Source organism: Rhizophagus irregularis, chromosome 6, assembly GCF_026210795.1.
Source record: "Rhizophagus irregularis chromosome 6, complete sequence".
Classification (NCBI taxonomy): Eukaryota; Fungi; Glomeromycota; class Glomeromycetes; order Glomerales; family Glomeraceae; genus Rhizophagus; species Rhizophagus irregularis.
In genome coordinates this window covers 1,164,346-1,185,216 of record NC_089434.1, presented here as the reverse complement: position 1 = coordinate 1,185,216, position 20,871 = coordinate 1,164,346, and the positions used below count along the sequence as shown (strand labels likewise).

General features: G+C 27.0%; 7 protein-coding genes across 7 annotated transcripts; 2 read left to right on the top strand and 5 right to left on the bottom strand.

Annotated features, from left to right (window-relative positions):
* Positions 1 to 209: 209 nt before the first annotated feature.
* OCT59_026016 (uncharacterized protein) lies at positions 210 to 2,721 on the bottom strand (the record flags this gene model as incomplete). The annotated part of the gene is made up of 5 exons (XM_066142879.1): positions 210 to 856; positions 930 to 1,190; positions 1,353 to 1,764; positions 1,844 to 2,355; positions 2,649 to 2,721. 5 exons carry the CDS (start codon positions 2,719 to 2,721, stop codon positions 369 to 371), a joined length of 1,746 nt encoding a protein of 581 aa, XP_065992452.1. The 3' UTR covers positions 210 to 368.
* A 5,752-nt stretch (positions 2,722 to 8,473) lies between these two features.
* OCT59_026015 (uncharacterized protein) lies at positions 8,474 to 9,496 on the top strand (the record flags this gene model as incomplete). Its single annotated transcript, XM_066142878.1, has 8 exons — positions 8,474 to 8,504; positions 8,679 to 8,690; positions 8,783 to 8,815; positions 8,911 to 8,955; positions 9,049 to 9,099; positions 9,180 to 9,239; positions 9,336 to 9,392; positions 9,489 to 9,496. 8 exons carry the CDS (start codon positions 8,474 to 8,476, stop codon positions 9,494 to 9,496), a joined length of 297 nt encoding a protein of 98 aa, XP_065992451.1.
* A 323-nt stretch (positions 9,497 to 9,819) lies between these two features.
* Positions 9,820 to 11,153, bottom strand: OCT59_026014 (uncharacterized protein; the record flags this gene model as incomplete). The annotated part of the gene is made up of 6 exons (XM_066142877.1): positions 9,820 to 9,841; positions 9,920 to 9,940; positions 10,518 to 10,583; positions 10,777 to 10,800; positions 10,886 to 10,936; positions 11,125 to 11,153. 6 exons carry the CDS (start codon positions 11,151 to 11,153, stop codon positions 9,820 to 9,822), a joined length of 213 nt encoding a protein of 70 aa, XP_065992450.1.
* Positions 11,154 to 11,699: 546 nt separating this feature from the next.
* On the bottom strand, positions 11,700 to 13,938 carry OCT59_026013 (uncharacterized protein; the record flags this gene model as incomplete). The annotated part of the gene is made up of 2 exons (XM_025308457.2): positions 11,700 to 13,442; positions 13,553 to 13,938. The coding sequence occupies 2 exons, from the start codon at positions 13,936 to 13,938 to the stop codon at positions 11,969 to 11,971; spliced, it is 1,860 nt and encodes a 619-aa protein (XP_025179842.1). The 3' UTR covers positions 11,700 to 11,968.
* Positions 13,939 to 15,713: 1,775 nt separating this feature from the next.
* Positions 15,714 to 16,302, top strand: OCT59_026012 (uncharacterized protein; the record flags this gene model as incomplete). Its single annotated transcript, XM_066142876.1, has 4 exons — positions 15,714 to 15,809; positions 15,873 to 15,899; positions 15,981 to 16,061; positions 16,207 to 16,302. 4 exons carry the CDS (start codon positions 15,714 to 15,716, stop codon positions 16,300 to 16,302), a joined length of 300 nt encoding a protein of 99 aa, XP_065992449.1.
* Positions 16,303 to 18,380: 2,078 nt separating this feature from the next.
* On the bottom strand, positions 18,381 to 19,098 carry OCT59_026011 (uncharacterized protein; the record flags this gene model as incomplete). Its single annotated transcript, XM_066142875.1, has 3 exons — positions 18,381 to 18,445; positions 18,520 to 18,883; positions 19,096 to 19,098. 3 exons carry the CDS (start codon positions 19,096 to 19,098, stop codon positions 18,381 to 18,383), a joined length of 432 nt encoding a protein of 143 aa, XP_065992448.1.
* A 271-nt stretch (positions 19,099 to 19,369) lies between these two features.
* On the bottom strand, positions 19,370 to 19,894 carry OCT59_026010 (uncharacterized protein; the record flags this gene model as incomplete). Its single annotated transcript, XM_066142874.1, has 1 exon — positions 19,370 to 19,894. The coding sequence occupies one exon, from the start codon at positions 19,892 to 19,894 to the stop codon at positions 19,370 to 19,372; it is 525 nt and encodes a 174-aa protein (XP_065992447.1).
* Between the last annotated feature and the right edge of the window lie 977 nt (positions 19,895 to 20,871).

The following is a 20,871-nucleotide window of genomic DNA, read 5'->3' as shown; positions in this document are numbered from 1 at the left end:
TGTAAATAATAAGTTTACTTATAAAAGTAAGAGTCTTTTTAGTTTTATATTATTCAAAATCGTGTCGAATGACACAAATAAAAGGAAAGTTGGTTGGACTTTCCGAGTTTATGTGATTACCTGACGTTGTTTGTATATAACGTATAAATTTTTTTTTAAAAAATCAAATAAAACAAAACAAAAATAAAAATCATTATTAATCTTGTATGTGTTTATTATTAATAAATAGTTAATATATTACGCGAATTGCGTTACAAGTTAGCTAATATCAATAAATTTGTATATGTACTCGAAATTTTTCATTCATAAAAATTTTTTTTTTTTAAAATAAAAAAATAATTTCAAAGTATCCTCCTCTTGTGTTTAATTTAATTAGAAGTATCATCTTCGTGTTTCGATTCTTCATCAAATACGCTCGTATTAGGAGAAGTCGCATTATTTGAAGAAGATTCAGTTAAAGAATCATCAAATACGCTCGTATTAGGAGAAGTCGTATTATTTGAAGAAGATTCGTCGTCGTTGTTGTCACCATCATCAACGCGCTCATTTGATTTATTTTGATTTATAATCTTTGTCAAATCACTTGAGAATCCGAAATTTAATTCTAGTTTTAATTGAAATTCATTTGTTTTAGATTCAACTAATTGTTCAGAATTTGAATTATCATCACCATGTTTAGTATTTGTCACCCTTTCATCATCATCATCATCACTTTCTTCTTCTTCTTCTTCTTCTTCTTCTTCTTCTTCTTCTTCGTCGTCGTCTTCTTCGTCTTCTTCGTCTTCTTCTAAAGCGGAGGAAGATCCTTCCATCTCATTATCTTGCTTATAGTTATCTTGCTTATGTAACTCGGTTTCTAAAAAACAAACGTCATTAATATTTGTAAAAAAATGTTAAATGTCAGATCGATCACCTACTGTATAACTTACCCTCCCAAGCTTGATCTTGAAGTTCCAATTCACGCGATATTAATTCACCAAGAGGTCTACTAGTATAAATAGCATCAGGATGTATATCAAAATCTTGATCATTAAATTTCTTATCTAAGAAATCATCAAAATTCCAACTTTTAACTGTAATAAGAATTTCATTGGCAGAAGGTCTGCTTACAGGTTCAGTATCCCAACATTGTTTCATTAAATCAGCATAACATTCAGGTATTTCATTAAAATCAAATTTTGGTCTTAAACCTTCACATATATCAAAGATTAAATGTTGATCATGAGCACGATCATAAAAAGGTGGTCTATCAGTAGCTAATTCAAACATTAACATGGAAAAACTATAAATATCAGAATCTTGAGTATATGGCCAACAATTAAAAATTTCTGGAGCTACATAAGGTATTATACCTAATATTTCATCATTACTATTATTATTACTATTATTATTATTGTTATTGTTATTATGATTATTATGATTATTATTATTATTATTATTATTATAATTACATAAACCAAGATCACTAATATTTAAAAAAATATTTTTTCCTCTTGTATGTAATAATAAATTACCAGGATGAATATTTTTATGAACGTGACCTTTTGAATGAATATCTGATAAAGCTTCAGCACAATCTTGTAATAATCTTAATCTATCAGACCAAGAAAAATCCGAACTTTCTTTTAATAAAGTTCGAATATCAAGTTTATTATGATAAGCTGTTACTAACATATAACGACCTGATTTTGGATCTAAAGTTAAACCATATATTTGTACGATTCGACTACAACGAGATCTTTGATGTCCATAACATTTTCGAAGCTATTATATAAGAGAAATTAAGAAATTTTTCGTTAATAAAGAAATATATACATATATAAACAACAACATCATCATTTACCTCATTAATGAATTCAGGAGTTATATTATTTGGAGCGTAAGGTAATCTTTTTAAAATTACTTTACATAATTTACGTCTCACAAACATAAAATTTTCATTATCCCATAAATTTCTTGGACCTTCTAACCAAATGGCAGTATATACATTAGATTGACCACCATTAGTTAAAAATTGGATATTAGAAAATTTTTCAAAAGGGATCCATTCCCAATAATATCTATGACTATAAGCCTTATATTGAGTATTTCTAATAAATTTATCTAATAAATCATTTTTACTTGACCATTTTGAAAATTTTTTAATAAAATCTTTTGATTCACAATTTTTACACCAATTAATGGTTCTTAATTTACCACATTCATAACATTCTTGTAAAACGGGTTTTATAATTAAAGGACCTTTTTTTCTAAGTTTTTTTCCTCCTTCTAATTCATCATCATCAGAATAATAATCTTCTGAATCATCAGAGTATGCGGCAGAGGGCGTAAATTCAAGTTCTTCATTCCTAGCAGCTTTTTTGGAGAAACGATTAAATTTTTGCGGATGGAAGATATGGAAATTAAATTTTAGCGAGTGGAAGATATGGAGATTAAATTTTGGCGAGTGGAGATATGAAGATTAAATTTTGGCGAACGATTAAGAATGGATTAACGGATGAAGTTTTAAATTTTGGAGGACGATAAAGTTTTGGCGAACGATTAAATTTGGTAAATGTTAAATTTGGAGAAAACAATTAAACAAACAAACGATTAAACAAATAAACGATAAATAAACGATTGAATAATATTATATGTATGTAATTTACCTTTCGCTGAAGAAGAATTGAATAATCTTAATACTCCTCGAATCTTGGTCTTCCATGTTTGTCGAGTTGGCATCTTGAAAAAAAAAATTTATATATTTATAAAATATAAATAAATATATAAAATAAATATATAAAATGATTTTTTTTTTAAAAAAAAAACCAAAAATTGAAGAAATGTATGTGTATATATAAAAATAAATAAATAAATAAAAAAAACCAAAAAAAGCAGTTTTTTTTTTGAAAAAAAAAAGAAAAAAAAATAAATTAAAATAAATTAAAAAAAAAACTTTTTTAACTTTCGGAAAAAAAAAATGAGTGTAGTTGTTTATTTTAATTAATATAAAAAAGGAAAGGAAACAAAAAAGAGTTTGTAAATTAATTAATTAAAAAAAAAAAGTAAAATTAGTATGATATATATTAAAAAAGGAATGGGGAAAAAATATAGTATATGACGATTAATGATGATGATGATGAATGAATGGATAATGGAATGGGAGAAAAAAGAGAAAGATTACCTTTTAGTTTAAAAGATAATTTTTTTTTTGTAAATCCCCTCAACATTTTTTTGTTATTCTGTTATCTTATTTTTGTTGCAATGTTAAACACAATAACTTTTTATTTTCTATCTTCGATTTACACACAATTATTTAAGCGCGCATGTATTTGTTGAACACAAATCACACAATCGCATATATAAAGCATTTCGTTATTGTACAAATTGTACAAATGCTCTTGAAAAGAATTTTCCCTACTCTTATCAATTTATACCGCAATGATCAACAATGCAAAAATTAAATTTGTTTTTTTACACATAAAATAAATTAATAATACACTGCAGTTTGCTACGCCATTCAAAGTTCTTCATGTTTTTAAAATGAAAATTTTTCGTTGTTCTTTAAATAAATGCACGAATCAATTTTTGCTTAGTCACATATATTGATACTTACTTTATTAGTTCTCTTTATTACTTGAAGGTGATGTTGAACAACGGTTGTAATGGACTAATCGATTACCTAGCTTTGTTCTATTTCGCGTGAAATTGTTGTGAATTTGGTACGTACATCAAGTATTTTTATATATGATAGAATTTTTTACTCCCTATAAAAAAAGTCCGGAAACCATCCCTACGCGTTCTAAAAATATCTGGGAAATCATCGTCAAAATAACCGAATGATTCGAGCAACCCCGCATTTTTTATGACGTTTCCGGATAGTTTACAATGGCTTAGCTGTTGATTAACGGATAACCAACAAATTAGTATTAGAGTTTTAGGAAAAGCTTGGAGTTTAATTATTCGAAGGATTTTCCGATTATTTTTCACTTCTTTTTCACACTATATAGATAACGCAATTAACTATTTTTGGTTATTACTCCGTTAAATGTTGTAATGACATTCTCCCATGTGTGCAACATGAAAATTATTTATTATTTTTTAATGTATTACTAATTAATATATATATATATATGATTATATGTATATACTGTATATATATTCCCTATCTTTTTTGATCCCAATATCATGTTATCTTTAAATAACGATATCATACGTTCTACAAGTGGATCATGTTTTAATATTGATCAAAATATTTGTTTATACATTTGATCAAGCTATCTGATGATACTTGTAGAAAGTCTTAAAAAAAGATTGTACGATAGAAAATCGACTAGAAAATCGTTATTACAATAGAAAATCGGTATTATCACCAAGAGCAACTGTTTCTGTCATACATTTTGTAATTTCATTAAAATTTGCTGTATGAAGTAATACACAAAATTTGTGTTAAATTCGTTGATATAAATAATTGGTTTTTTTTTTGTCTGCTCATTTTTTTTTCATTTTGCTTTAAATTTTAAATTTTCTTTCTTTTTTTCTTCGCCAATGACGACGTATTGAACCGTTCTCGAATAATGATCGTAATGCGATTTTTTAACCATTGTCATCGAAAGATAGTAATTGATGCTTCAGTTACTTATTAATAATTTCATATACTATTGCATCAAAAGTAGCACAAACTATTTAGGATCGATTCTTGATACATTTTTTGAGAATTTCATTTCCGTCATAAATTTTATTATCTCGACTAGGTGATGAAAATGGTGAAGCTGAAAATATGTTAATGAATGATAGATATCATCAGAAGCCTAATGAATAAATAGGAATGTAATAATAAGTATTTGCAGCGAGTAAGAGATCCAATTAAATCCGAGTAAGATAATTTTAAACGTGCTAACCAGGCTTGGGAAACATGGAATTGAACGTAGTAATAACGATGATCTTTATAAAAAATGTACGTCTTGATGGGTTTAATTTAATAGTCGTCCGTGATTTCCTTATTTGAAATTGTTATAAACTAATAGATGTTTACTTAAAAGGATAAGCTAAAAATGTCTATCAGTTAAAAGGTAAAATTGAATGTGATAATCAATGATATCTAGGACTTCCCGTAAAATAATTATTAAAGCAATTACAATTATGGTTCAAGAACCCGTTGATGTCGGTAATGAGGATCCATAATGTGAAAACATGAAGTGTTTGAACGATGCTCTATTCCATAATAAATTTTAATCAATCAGCGTACTAATTGAGTAAGGTGCCTGAATATATTAAAAAAGGAGATATATACACAGTAACCATATATCAGAGTAATCGACCCTTAAGTAAAATACGGAATTGACGGATTAATTTAATCTTTTGACAGGATAGGGCATGGATATCATGAGACCTTCCCCGTGACGAAAAGAGCGCGGCATAACAGTACTCTACAAAAGTATTTCCCTTATATAGTACTATGGTACTATGGTACTATTGTACTCCCGGGGTACTATTTAATCTAAGTTGAGTTTCTCGGGAGTTCTATATGCAGCGCTATACGGTAGTTGCCACCAAATATTTAACCAAATGACCAGAAGCTTGATGTACTTCCCCTTATATAGTACTAGGGTATTATGGTACTATTGTACCCCCAGGGTACTATTCAATCTAAGCTGAGTTTCTCGGGAGTTCTATATGCAGCGCTATGCGGTAGTTGCCACCAAATATTCAAATGGCCAGAAGCCCCTAATGCAAAAACTTTTTCAGTTGTGACCTTTTTTACGAAGATATGGTATGTCGACATGGATGTCCCAAGGAAATCGATATATTAATGTAACCGGTGCAGTATATCGAATTTCGTTGTGCATATGCTGAAACCACGGAAAAGATTTTATGTTGAATTTTTTCTTGAGTTATTTTAACAATCGAATTTCTCAACTTTACTCCATTGATGATTTATTTATATATAAAAGTATAGCGCTAAAAAAAAATAGGTTTTAATGTTTCGTATTATTAATTTTAAAAATAATAATATTATAAAGAAAAAAATTTTAAAACCGAATAATATTCAGTAAAATAAATTTTTTTTTTAAAAAAAAAAAAAGTTCAGCCTACTGGATAAATTAAGATTATTAACAGGAAAAGTAAATTATCTAGAATTTTTAATTTGAAATTTTGTACAATGTTTTATAACGAATAGATTAAATTATGTAAAACCTTGATTAAATATGAATGATGATTATGTATTTATATGGTCGTAATTATCCATAATTAATATTATATTAACAGTTAATGGGTCGGGTTTAGTTTACAAAAAAAATTAATTATAATCCGTAACGGTAATATAAATTTATTTAAACGTTTGACCTACTAATAAGAGGAAAAGTAGGAAAAGTGGAAAAGTAAATAATTTAAAATTCGATACAGTAGTAAACTTTTATAAAATAGATTAAATTATATATGAAACTTTTTTTGATTAAATTGTCATTAATGATAATTATGTACTTTTGTGATCGTAATTATACAATAAAGAAATTATTAATTCTAATCATAATCCGTAATGAAATGACTAAATATTATTCTCTATTTGGATAGTTATAATTTATCATTTTTGATTGGATAGTGAATAACCTTCCCCTTAAATTCACATCGCGCGACAAAAAAAAAACCATTGTAATATCTTAAAATATTTTTAATATTGTTTACAATTTTCATTGTTTTACAAAGGATTTATAAAAATAGTATTTTAATTATCATTATCATTTTTTTTACATTCAATCCCAAATTTAACCGACTATAATAATTATTAAATGGATTTTTTTTTATCCAATAAAAATGAACTTTCTTAATTAATTACCTTGGTACGCCACAAGTGAAGTTTCATTTTCACATGATTAATGGTGACAAATAACGTGACGAACGCCCGTTGTGATAATTAAGGAAAATTTAATCACGTGAGGGTGAAACGTTTTAGTAAATATTTTCGGATAAAACTCCGATTTAGCCACTCTTTTTTTTCCCTTTATATCGCCGTTATTTTTTTTTTTCTTTTTTCACAAAATTTCTTTTTTTTTCAAAACTTTTTATTTATTTGTTTATCTAATTTTTTTTTTTATTTATTTTTCTAAAAAAAAAATAATAATTCCATGTCTGACATTCGAGATAAATTCGTTTCCGCAGCAATTACTAGATCTCATGGATTAACAGATTTTAATATTCACAATGACATACATAAAAGACATGAATTTCGTAAACAAACAATACATAATGATAATACACTTACAAAATTTGAAAAAATTGAAGCAATAAAATGGTTAAATAAAGAATATGATCGAGAAAAAATTCTTAAAAATTCAGGAAAAAAAAGGATATGTGAAAATTGTAAAGAAAAATGTTTAGGTACATTATATTGTGAATATTGTATTAGAAATCATTTAAAATCAAAATTTTTAAATTGGTCATCTGGTAATAATAATATTGATAATTTAATACAAAAATGTCAAATGGAAATTCTTCATCCACAAATGATAATTGAATGGATCCCTTTTAATAAATTACAAAATATTAAATGTTTAACAAAAGATGGTTATTCAGATATTTATACTGCAGATTGGATTGGTGGTTGTTATAAAGAATGGGATATTAAAATTCGTCAATTAAAAAGAGTTGAAAGACCTGGAATACAAAATTTAATTACAAAAGTTGTACTTAAAAAATTAGAAAATATTGAAAGTGCAAATCAAAGTTGGTTTGATGAGGTTTGTAAATAATAAAATCTTTTGTAATTCTAAAAATTTATGTTTTATTTAATATTTAACAAATTTCTTTTTTTTTTTTATAGGCTAAATCACATTTATCTATAAGCAATAAACATTCAGATATTGTCAAATGTTATGGTTTAACACAAGACATATCAAATAGAAATTATATGCTTGTAATGGATATAAGGGATATAGATTTAAGAAAATATTTACAACAGAATCATAATAAACTTAATTGGAAACAAAAAATTAATATTACTTTTGAAATAATTAGAGCACTTTATGTTATTCATAAAGAAAATTCAATTCATAAAAATTTACATTCAGGAAATATTTTATATTCACAACTTAATAATCAATGGTATATTAGTGATCTTGGATTTTCTGGTCCCGCTAATAAACCTTCATCATGTATATATGGAAATCTTCCTTATATAGCACCTGAGGTTATTAAAGAAATTGATTATACCTTTAAATCTGATATTTATAGTATTGGAATATTAATGTGGGAAATTTCATCTGGTCATCCTCCATTTATAAATTATGGTCATAATTATAATCTTGCAATTAATATTATTAATGGTATAAGACCAAAAGTTACTTTAAAAATTCCTGTAGAATATAAAAATTTAATGGAACAATGTTGGGATGCTAATCCATTAAAAAGACCTGATCTTTTTACACTTATGAAAAAAATAAGAGAAATGAATTCATATTATCAAGGTATAACGGATGATTCTGTTAAAACAGAAATGTATGATGATTTAAAATTAAATAAAGCAAGTAATAGTATAAATAGTAAATTATTTACAAGTAAGATTTATCAATTTGAAAATTTACCTGAACCAAGGAATGCAACAGAAGGTAAATATATAATAAATATATATATATTATTTTTTTTCCAATTATATATTATTAACAAATTTTTTTTTCTTTTAATGATAAATAAATAAATAGATGAAATAAAAGGTAAATATAGATATATATATATACGTTTTTTTTACGGTATTATATTAATATATTTTACGGTAATATTAAATTAAATTATTTTTATTTTATAGTGTTTTATAGTAAATTACATGAATATAATAATAGTAAGTATTTTTTTATTGAATTTATTGAATTTATTGTATAATTTGTATAATTAAATTCTTAATTATTAATTTTTATCTTTCTTCTTTTTTTCTAGAAGATAACAATAAGAATAATAAAAGCATATCAAAGATTTTTAAGGGTAATTTTATTTGATATATATATATTTTTTTTTTGGTAAAATTTTTTTATAAGTAATGATTTATCTGATATATTTTATATTTCGAATTTTTAGCCAAAAATAAAAAGTTAACTAAAATGCTTAAAAAATTACAGAAAAAGAATGGTAAGTAAAAAAATGTTAATATTATCATATCAGATATTGTTTTATTAAATTTATTAACGTAAATAATGATCGTTATTTAGACGTTAATAACGATGATAAAAATAAATCAAACCCACAAACAAAAGGATCGGATTTTGATGGTAAAGTAAAAATGTCATAATATACAGTATTTATATTTATAGTATTTATCATAATTATAATAATTTTAAATTAATTTTTATTTTATTGTAATAAAGACGACGATGATGAAGTATATCATTCTGAAAGACAAGATGGATCGGATTCTCTCGATGGTAAATTTTATTTTTTTATGTGAACGGAAGTGAACGGAAGTTAAAGGTACAACGGCCAAAATTTTCTTTCTTATTAATAAAAATTTTTTTTTCTAGATATTTAGATATAAACGAATTTTTTCATCCCTTATATCCCTTATTATAAAATTTTCTTTTTATTATTTTTATTTTAAAATTATTTACCCACTCCACTAAGATTAAAAGTAGCAGGATTTCTTACAAATGTCTTAATTTGTATTGTAAATAATCCAATTTTATTCAATCTATTTCACATATCTGAGACGCACATACATATCTGGAACGCATTTATACATATCTCATTAGAGAATTTTTTTTTAAACCAAAATACTCATTTTTTATAAATAAATTTAAATTTAGCAAAAAATTTTTTTCCTTTATTATAAAATTACTGAAATAAGGTTTGAAATCATTCTGCTATAATTAACAAACTACAACAATAAAAAATGAGTTTGTCCATAACAATAATTAAAACGTAACACACTTTACTAAAAAAAAAATAAACTTACGGTATCACAATATTTGAATTCCTGGAATTGTGGTAAGAATTGAGTAATTTATAGCAAGTATAGCAAGTATAGTAAGTATAGCACGATTACGTGATATGATTTTTAATTTAACGTGACGCACGAAAATCACGTGACTCGTTCGATTTTTTCAATTAAATTTTTTCGATCTATGAATCACGGTTTGTCTGTATAAAGGTTATCCTAGTATCATAATATCAGAGTTATTAGAATGAGAGAACAGACTGATACTCTTATCAAATTACAAATTATTAAAGAGTATCAAAAAAAACCCCAAAACATTATTAATAAAACTCACCATATTTGAAAATTCTAATGATTGTTAAGTGAATTGTTATCGAATCGATGGAGGGAAAGGATTAAGAAACGAGTATATCAATAGTTATGGTAATGCAATTTGAAACTAATAAATTCGCCTGAATTGGTCTTTTTTTCTTTTATTCCGACGCATGTACACGCCCACACCGCATAACATACAACGTATGTAGGTTTTATCATTTTCCAATATAATAAAATGAAATATATTTTGATATCTATGATCAATCAACAATGAAATTTCTTTCTTCATTGTCTCCCTCACCCAAGATTTTCCATTGCATCAACCTTTTTCTCTTGAATATTATGTAATTCACAATCAAGACTCTCACTAAAATCATGTTAATAAAGACTCACATTGAGTCTTTTTAAGAAACTTATTCATATTAAACTCGGTAGCAAGGAAATTATGTGTTCGCTGATTTTTCCTTTTCTTTTTTTTTGGAGCGATTCTTTGTCTTTTTTGTTGAAACCCTTGCTTCAGTCCCGTCTTTCAATTTCCGTATCAACAGCTGAAGCAATACCTCTTTAATATTTCATAACACTTCCTTATAAAAAGAAATAGAAATTGTAATAATTGTAATGAACTATTTTTGTAGTTAAATAACAAGAATCTGACAAATATATACTCACAAATCAGACCCGCTTAGAGTTTTGTTTTTTAGGTCTCCCAAAGCAGCAATTCTATATTTATAGTGAACCAGTTTTAAAAACGGTTACGGGATACAACGGTTAGGTCTTGAATGGTTCAAAGCCCCCAAGACTTATAAACTTAGTAACCCGCAGTTCACAATAGCGTAGTGACTCGCAGTCCTTCCTAACAGAGCGCAGTTTCTCGCCTTCCAATTGTCTCTAATATTTCTACAAGACACGCGTCGTCGTCAAAATCGTATATTTCCATATTTTCTTATTGATATTTGACAAAAAATAGTTATAAAATTGATTGTGAATATAATATCGGCTATCGCCTATCGAGATGAGATTTTTTACTGGAAATACAGCGTTAGTCAGGTCAAAACAAAAATACTGTTTTTGTGGTGTCTCGAGATTAAATATAAGCCACATCAAAAATTCCCATAGTGGGTAGATTACAGGAGTTTAAAAACCTCGATATGGAATGTTAGACTGTTGTCTTCATGAGATCAGAGATCACATGATATCAATCAGATCTCAAGCGTCAAAATGTTGGAATAACAGATAACAGATATAAATTAGATATTTGAATATCATAGCGCAACAAAAAATGATTACCTATACAAATGCTAACCACACGTACAAATTTCTTCCCGTTATTTTTTTTTTTATGATTCGAGAATAACAGATAACGTGGTTTCATATTATTATTAAATAACGAATTTGGAGTGCAACAAAAATGATTATACAAATCTTTTTACCAATTTCTTTTTAAGTACATGTATAAATTTTTTCACTTTAAATTTTTTTTTTTGATTCAAGAATAATTTATATGTTTTTTTTATTCTATTGTTGTCTTTTGTAAAAAATGAAATTAATAAATCTGAAGAAATTAAAAATTCTATATGATAATGTGATATAAATACAATGCGAGTTTAATGTAATAAATGAATTAAAATCTTGAAATAAATTCTAAATACTCTATTATATATATAAAAAAAACTTGGATATACAAGATTTTTCAATAAAAAAAAAATAAAATATCTACAATTAGGGAAAAAAAGGGTTTTCTACAAAAAGGTTTTAAAACGCAAGTTCTGAAACCAAATAATCTTCTGGACCCTTTTCACGACTTTCTGCAGGTTCATAATGTTTCTTCTTTTTTCTTCTAATTAAAGATCTCGTTCCTACCATTAAATGTTCTTGAATTTTTTTCCACAAAGAACTTCTTAAGCCACGACTTACAATTTTTTGTGTTAATTGAAGCCAACTTGAAACGGTCAAATCTTTCATATGATAGTCGTCCCATGTAGTATATTCAATTGTATATTCTGGTGTAATGTTTGGATATAAATTTGCATGAGTGAGATTTATGAAATACTGCGTATATCCTAAAGGCGTCAAGAAAGTGTTTGTGGCTGAGGAACGATCTCTTCTACGTCTTCTTGTTGAATCGACATCATCATCTATTGTATCTTTTTTAGTATCTTCTTTTATATCTCCTTTTGTTACCACAGTTGTATTATACTTAAATATTCTCAAAGCCGGGAAGAATGTAGGAATTATAGATGGATTAATATGTATAACAGCATATTCTTTCTCTACGAATTCTCTAGAACGCGGAAGAACTTTATTATAGTGATTAATAAGTCTCTTCGTATAGTTGTCAATATCATAAACATTTGTTTCAACTTTTCCATTTTCTTCATCATCATCACAATCGTCATCTTTTTGAACTTCTTGACTTTTGATTTCAAGACTTTCATCATTGTCATCATCTTCCTCCTCATCTTCTTCCTCATACTCGTCTTCGTCATCGTAATAATCATCGTCATCATCATCATCGATATCGTCATCATCGACATCATATATATCTTCTTCTTTATCATCGTATATATTTGCATCATCTACGAGAAACTTGCGTCGTCTTCGAGTACGTCTCCTTATAGATTTGGCATCAATGAAGAAGAAATGATCCATATTAGAATGTCCATAAAAATGTCCTAATATCATATCGTGAAACTTTAATGCCAATCGTCCGTATCTTCTATAACATGATCTTGTATATTGTTTAGCTCTTGGAGCAACGTGACCCGTCAAATAAACCTTCATTCCACGTTTACGCGCTTTCTTCAAAATATCATTCAACCATTTCATTTCAATTGTACCAGGTTGATCTGCTTCTTTACATCCATTAACGGCAGTATTAGCTTTATAAAAATATAACGTATTTAATGAAACAACCATAAGTTTGTTAGGTATGACTTCTGTATAAAAATATCCTCCATTAAGAAAAGTTTTATGTTGTCCTTTAGGAATAAAAGGAGACCAAATATTATAAAGTATTGTAAGAACATCATTTGGTCCTGAGGAAATGATATTATTAGGATGAATATCATTGTTTCCTATTGATGGTATAATAGGAATGAAATGTGGACCACGTTTTTTTCTAAAATTATTTTCGTCACCAAAAGTTTTTAGAAATTTTTCAGCTATCATACGATTTAACATGAATACTTCTTCTGGTTTTCGAGGAAAATTATCATCATTATCGTGCCTATATAAATAAAATAATAAGAGGTGAATATTAATACTTAAATACTTGATGTTTGCTTGCGCATGAAATATTAATAAAATTTTTTTTTCAAAAGGTTACAAAAAATTTACCTAGCATTATCTCCGGTCCATATAACAAAATCAAGTTTATTTTTCCAATTATTTTCTAACCACTCAAAAGTTGTATCTATAAGACTAAAAGGAGAATCACAAACGGTTGCCGGAGCTCCCCAAGGACCAGATATACCTTTTTTCATATGTTTTGGTCTCTTTGTATCTTGAAAAACTTCATGACATCTTGATCTTGCAGTAACGTTAGAAACGTAATTAGGATCTGGATGAAAATCTGTTATATGAAGAAAATTTCCGTGAAGCTCAACATTTGTTGAGTCTTCTAATGGAGTTGTTTTTGGCTCAAAAACATAAAAAGGAGTTATCACTAGTGAGAGAAGGAACGATAATGCGATAAAATAAAATATTTGAAGAGAGACCACCATATTGAATTATGGAATTTCTCTATAAAAAAAATAATTTTTTTTTTTTAATAAAAAAACCTAGTTGATAATTTTAAATAAACTATGGCATTTATTTATATAATTTTTCGAATTCTGATACTAACCGGATATATACCGGATATATATTATATACGTGGTGGATATTTATTATGATATCATTTACGCCGAAACATGGTTAGACTTATTCTTTTGTGATTAACATATTTTTTTAAAACAAATAAAGTTAATAAATGAAAACCCGTAACTTTCCGGGGCGTAATCAAGAAGTAGTTCATTTAATTTAACGGGAATACGGAGAATACGGCAAGCGCCATGTATTACGAATTTGAAACAAGAATTTTTAATTGGGCATTTCATCCTTATTTGACGTCGCGTGATTGCCTTATAGAGGAATTGTAAATATGTTACTGTAAACAGCGTAAGACAAATAAATGAAAAAAACAAAACGACTTATTCGGTAATCCCTAAAAAAAAATTTACTAATACACTTTTAAAAAACGATTTTCTTGAATTTCAAATACTTGCATGAGATTTTATATACAGAACTATTTTTGGAACCAATGAAAAAAAAAATTTTGAACATCAAAAGATCATCTTTTTTATCTTTTTCTTAAAAAAATAAAAAAATAAAAAAAAAATGATTTATGAATATTTACAGGCTAAAAAAAGAAAAATATTTGCAACATCAAACATTTTAAATTTGCCATTTTCTTTTTTATGCTTAGCATATTTAAAGAAAGTGATTGATAATCATGTGTTATAATATGTATTAAATATTCTTTTTGGATTTTAGGTTTAACATTATTTTTTTACGCCATTCCTTAAAATAATCAATAAATAAATTACCCAAATTGTTGATAACCGTGTAAATCCTTAGATTTTTAAATGTATTTTTTTTTATTTTTTTGATGGATTTTCAAATCCGAACAATTTAGAATAATCCGATGCTCACTTTTTAATTCTAAGGCATACGTAAACTATACTTACGTCAGGTTTGTTTTTTTTTATTCTGTTTGTTTTTGTTCGATAGATACGCCAAACTTCTATCTAAGTCTTCTATATGAAATTTAACTTAAACTTATTATAGTTTAAATCTTCGATTATTTCTTTTTTTGTTTATCAAATGCATGCTACTTGCACATTGACCATTATTCCCAAAATGTTTATACTTGCAACTATATCTGATAATGTATATTTATCTTTTTTAGAAGTAAATGAACCAATTATACTGCGCAAAGATCTAAATCCTAAGGCGCATTTTAAGGAGTTAAATAATGGACATTACATCATTTTACAGATCTATAATTCATATGAATATATACGATTTATCTCACTCGAATAGTGAATTGCGTTGCATGTATAAACAATGGTTTATAACTTTTTAACATTTTCAACATTTTCGATTTACTTTCCTTAAAACATTTCGTTCATAAAATTGGTTAGAATTATCAGAAACGTTCGTATTCTTTTTTTTTTATCGTTTCATACTGCTTTATTCGGTGCGAAATTCAGTACGATCTCTTTTGTAATACAAATAAAATATTTCAAATTGTTATCTTTTTATATTATTTCGGAACAAAGGTTTTATGCATGATAAACGGAATAACCCTATCGTGATTGTTATTGTAACATTGTAACAGGAGATTTCTATCGCAAAAATGAACTTATATTAAACGGGAAATTTCCCTTATCATACCGTACTCAATAATTAAGTAAAATATCAAAAGCTAATGTGCAACGAAGTTAAATAACAAATAATGATAGTAAAAGAAGCAGAGAGGATTATTTTAAAGTTACTTTCTTACGTTACCAATGAAGACAAAAATTCGGGTAAATACGAATGTACTGTACAGGTATATACAACATACAATAGTAGAAGCTATGGTTACACTATTATTAACAACATACAATAGTAGATAGAAGCTGCAGTTGCTCATAAACATGTAAGTACAGCATATATTACATAATTTATTTACAAATCCATTTCTATTCATTCTATTTAAGAACGTTGTTTGACTTTTTAGCCTTTACCCTCAAATACACACATTACGGCAGATGTTAAATTTGATAAATTTCAAGTTAATTATTACAAGTATAGGTTTATAGTATGTATTTGACAAACACAAAATGAAAAATGACGGTAATTCCTTTTACAATATATTCTAGAGTTGAGTATAGTGTAACTACGAACTGCAAAAACTCTATATTTATTGTATAGTACATGCCTTGAATTTTTGACATACTATGTAGTATATTGAACATGTTGAAACCACTTTAAAAGTGAAACTTGCTGATTACTGGTCACATGACCTATGCGATATGAACGATTATTCACTAGTAGATTAAACTTGGTTACACCAGATTAAGTAAACTCTTTACAAATTGATGAATAATTAAAAAATTATAATAATTAATTTTTTTATCATCATACTATAGAGTATAGTAGTACACAGTGAAATTCGATAAACCGGATCTGTCGGTTCCACTAAAAATATCCGGTTTAGCGAAAAAATTTCGATATATTGAAAATCTATTATACAGAATTTTTAAAAAATTTTCATGCTAATAAAATTAATATACACCATATAATTAAATTTTTCATCTTAGTTTTAAGTCATAGAGGTCATGAAAATGAATATAAAATATTTTAATTAAATATATAAGTAATACAAAACTTCAGCCGGAATTAAGATTTTTATAATTCCGGCCAAAATTAAGATTTACCGCATCACGTTACTTAAATTTTATTGGTTAATGATCACGTGATTCGGTTTATCGAATCATTTTTTACTATAGCTGGTTAGAAAATTGATCCGTAATAGCGAATATCGAGCTTTTACTAGTAAACTCCGGTATATCGAACCTATTTTAATATACGTGATTTGGTTCCAGCAAAAAAGTCCGGTTTAGGCCCAAATCCGGTTTATCGAAGATCCGGTTTATCGAATTTCACTGTGTATTTGATAAAACTAGGGAAATGGTAACACGTTGTTAAGTCCGGAGCGAATGAGCGATAAGGCACGTGATCAAATAACACATGATATATATTAACACTCCCATCTTTATCGAAATCCACCAAGGAGATTCGAGAAACTGGTCACCTAAAATAAAGAAAGAAAAATAACGAAGCATTAATGATCATTTTGTTAAAAAATTTTTTTTAAATAAAAATCCGATAACCACCTCTCAGAATCTAAGGAACCAACCGCCTGAAAAAAAGAAAATAACGAAATGTAAATAAGAGAGAAGTTGGTTGGTTGTTTGATTATTATCTAGTGTCATGTGATTATCATCTTTAATAACCATTTCGTTAAAAAAGATGAATTAAAAGCCAAAGAGTCAAAACCGACCGCCTATCAAAATAAAAAAAAGAACTACAATATTATAACAAAGTTCGTTAAAAATAATAAAAAATTTAAAAAAAAACAAAACTAATAATATTACATCAGATCGTATGGTTAGCCACCGAAATTCTATGTACCGTCTAAAAAAAGACAACGAACTGTTAGAAACAGTTCGTTAAAAGAAAAAAGAAAAAAAGTCTAAAAAAAGTGAAGTCCACCAAAATTCTACGCGTATAAGACATTTTTTTCATTATTTTTCATTAGCACTGCTGGTAATTAAAAGGTTCTTTTAGTCTTTTGTTTGGATTTAAACGTCATCAACCATCTAAAAAAAAGGAATAATTGAAAGTTTCGTTAGAATAAATAAATTCGAAAAAAAATATATTTCCAGATTTCCTAACCAAGATTCTGTGTCAAAAGAGCTAAAAAGCAACCATCTAAAGAAAGAAAAAAGAATGTTAAAACCTTTTCATTAAGATAAAAAAAAATTAAGAAAAAAAAATGAAACCCTACTGAAATGTCACGTCCGGGAAGTCTAAAAGGACAGCCTAAAAAGAAAAAAATCGAACACTAGAAAATGTTATCTTTCAACGGAAAGTAAGAGAGAAGGGGGAAAAGGGAAGAGAGAGGAAAGAGAAGAATGAAGGAAAAGGAAAGAACGCGACGTGACATTTGCTTTTGGAGTTTGGACAATCAGTCAATCTATATAATGAACATGATACATTTTGCTTTATCAAGAAATAAAGCACGTAACATATGTATTGTATGCATCGACTCACAGGACAAGCGGGCGGACAACGGGGCATTTGTGAAACCGTTACGAATAGTATATAGTCCTTCGCTTCGCTCCGGACTAATTAGCATAATTAGCATAATTATATGTAACTGACAAACTATACTAATTGCATTATTCGTTTCTGTATTTATAACACTACCGATTTTGCTATGCAATAAATAAATAAAGCATTTTATAAATAAAAATGTTTAATGCTATAATGCAAAATATAAATTTTAACTGCCCGGCCCCGCCCGCCCCGCCCGGATAATAATTTTCATGAGAGTTGTTATATAATTTTAGAGTTAAGGAAAATTAATTGCTAAAGGACCTTCAATACACATCAATTTCATTTGATCAGTTCCATCAACTAAATTTCAAATATTAGCGTTAGAGTCTATTTATTGATTTACTTCACAAATAATTAAATTACTGCATACTTACCTTCAAACTTAGTATCAAAGATAAAATTCGTATTAACAGGATCATTAGGGCCAGATGGCAAGATGTTTAACACAGTTTCATTAAAATTTCCAGCTACAAAAGGACATCTAAATACACTACAAAAATCTAATTTTTTAATAGATGTTTTACCGCTGTAGGAAAATGAAGATGTAATAGTTGCTCCTTGCTGTATTGCAACTTTGTTAATTCCAGTAGATTTCGCAAAAAACCATTTTCCAATAACAATTGGATATGGGACGAAACTCAACTCAGTTAATTTTATTGGATAATCATAATCAGTACAATTTCTGAATCCACTCAATTCATCAATCACTTGGCGATCATATAAAAAGTTCGTTGGATGCTGAATTGCAAAAGCATTCGTAAAATAGATAAATAAAAGAATTCATTTTTTTCTGCGTTTTTGTTTGTACTGTAAAGAGTACTGTATATATAGCTAAAATAAAATCGGATTATCCGATGATCGACAACTGTTCGTAACAAGTTTATACGGCGTAAATTTTTACTAAAAGCTAAGAAAATAATTAACGCGTAAATAACACGCGTATTATTTACCATTTATCCGATGGAAGAGTCACATCACACCAATCTACGCCACATACTAAAAAAAGCTTAACGATCACAATTATGTTTTGTTTTAATTAAATTTATTAATTAATATAAAGTAATTAACAAGTAATTAACAATTTTCTGTACTACCATTTTCTAATTCTATAGGTTTACTAAAACAAAAATTTTTTTATGCCTAGATGTTACAATTTTGTGCTTTGTTTTAATGAACAACATACAAAAAATAAAACCACGTTTGACAACTTATTACAAATTATAATTATCTTGAGTAAATTCTAAGGAATAATCCATCAAAGAAGGGTCGATAAAAGAGAAGGATGGGTCTATTAATGATGGATCTATTAAGAATGGATCTGTATACGATGAATCTGTCAAGGATTGATCTATAAAGTATAAATAAGGAGGGATTCATATCAACATCCAAAAAATCACTTTGAAAAAGATCTGCAGCTACCATATCGATATCAACTTCCGACATATCTATATCAATTTCCGACAGATTGATATCAATTTCCGGCGAAATATCAATTTCTGAAGTAGTGTGTGACACAATTTCTGAAGAATCTTTCGACACCGAAGTATCTAAATTAGTATTTTGCGAAATGATTTTTTTTGAACTTTTATTTTGATTATGAGATCTAACAGGAGAATATTTATAATTAGGATATTCTATTGAATGAATTTCCTTAGTGATATGAGACAATTCAGTCCAAAATTGCGATTCACGTTCAGGTATTTCATTCCAAAAATTAGATGCAATACCGGAAATTTCACCAGTTGACATATTTAATCCTATTAATCCCTTCGAAATATTTTTGCGATATAGAACCCATGGATTTTGAGGTCTTGGTATGCTTTTCGATCTTGTTGCATTTGAAGGAGATAATAATAATTCTTGCAAATTTAAATTGTTTTAATATCGCCGTATTTATTAATTAAATCAATAATCAACTGTTTTATTCTAGGTTCATGTTCATTTAAATTTAATGATTTGGATTGATCTCGCACAGAAGATTGTAATTTCTTGATTCTTTCTATACTTGAAGATTCTTTTGTTTTTTTTTATCATAGTTTAAGAGCGAAAATGTGGGGAGAGAATCTCTATATATACTGTTCATTTATTGGCGTAAAACAATACTTATAAATACAAAAGAAGTTAATTTGACACGTATTATTAATACGCGTATTATTTATTTAACTTCCAATGCCTAGAAATAATAGATAAAGAAAATTCTTCTTTGAACAAGTACAATTCATCATAATATGCTATGGCATAATTAATTCAATTTTTCCCAAAAATCTAACTAATTGTGAGAGGCTAAATTTTCTAGTTGAAAAAAAGTTAGTATCAGGATATGTCGACTACTCTCGCGTATATTGTGGCATGTAACTAATAAAGAGTTGATTTTTTAAATTAGTTATGCTAAATCAGTTTTTTATTATAACTTACTAATACATGAAGTAAATAACAGCAAACAATTGTTAACCTTCTGATTTAATAAATTATATATTTTTTATCGTTATGCGTTTTGTAAAATATTAATAGCTAAGAAAATATGTTCTCAATTAAAACTCAATTCCATTTAATCGCGTATAAGCGACTATATTAAAGAATGAAGTAAATTATTTGTTTTTAATAGTTAAGAATATATTAAACGCAAAAGATTTGAAATATAAATTTCATTTCAAATAATTTTTTTTACTTAGTTCCCAATGTTTACGATATTATTAAATCGTATTTTGTTGATCATTGTCGATCGT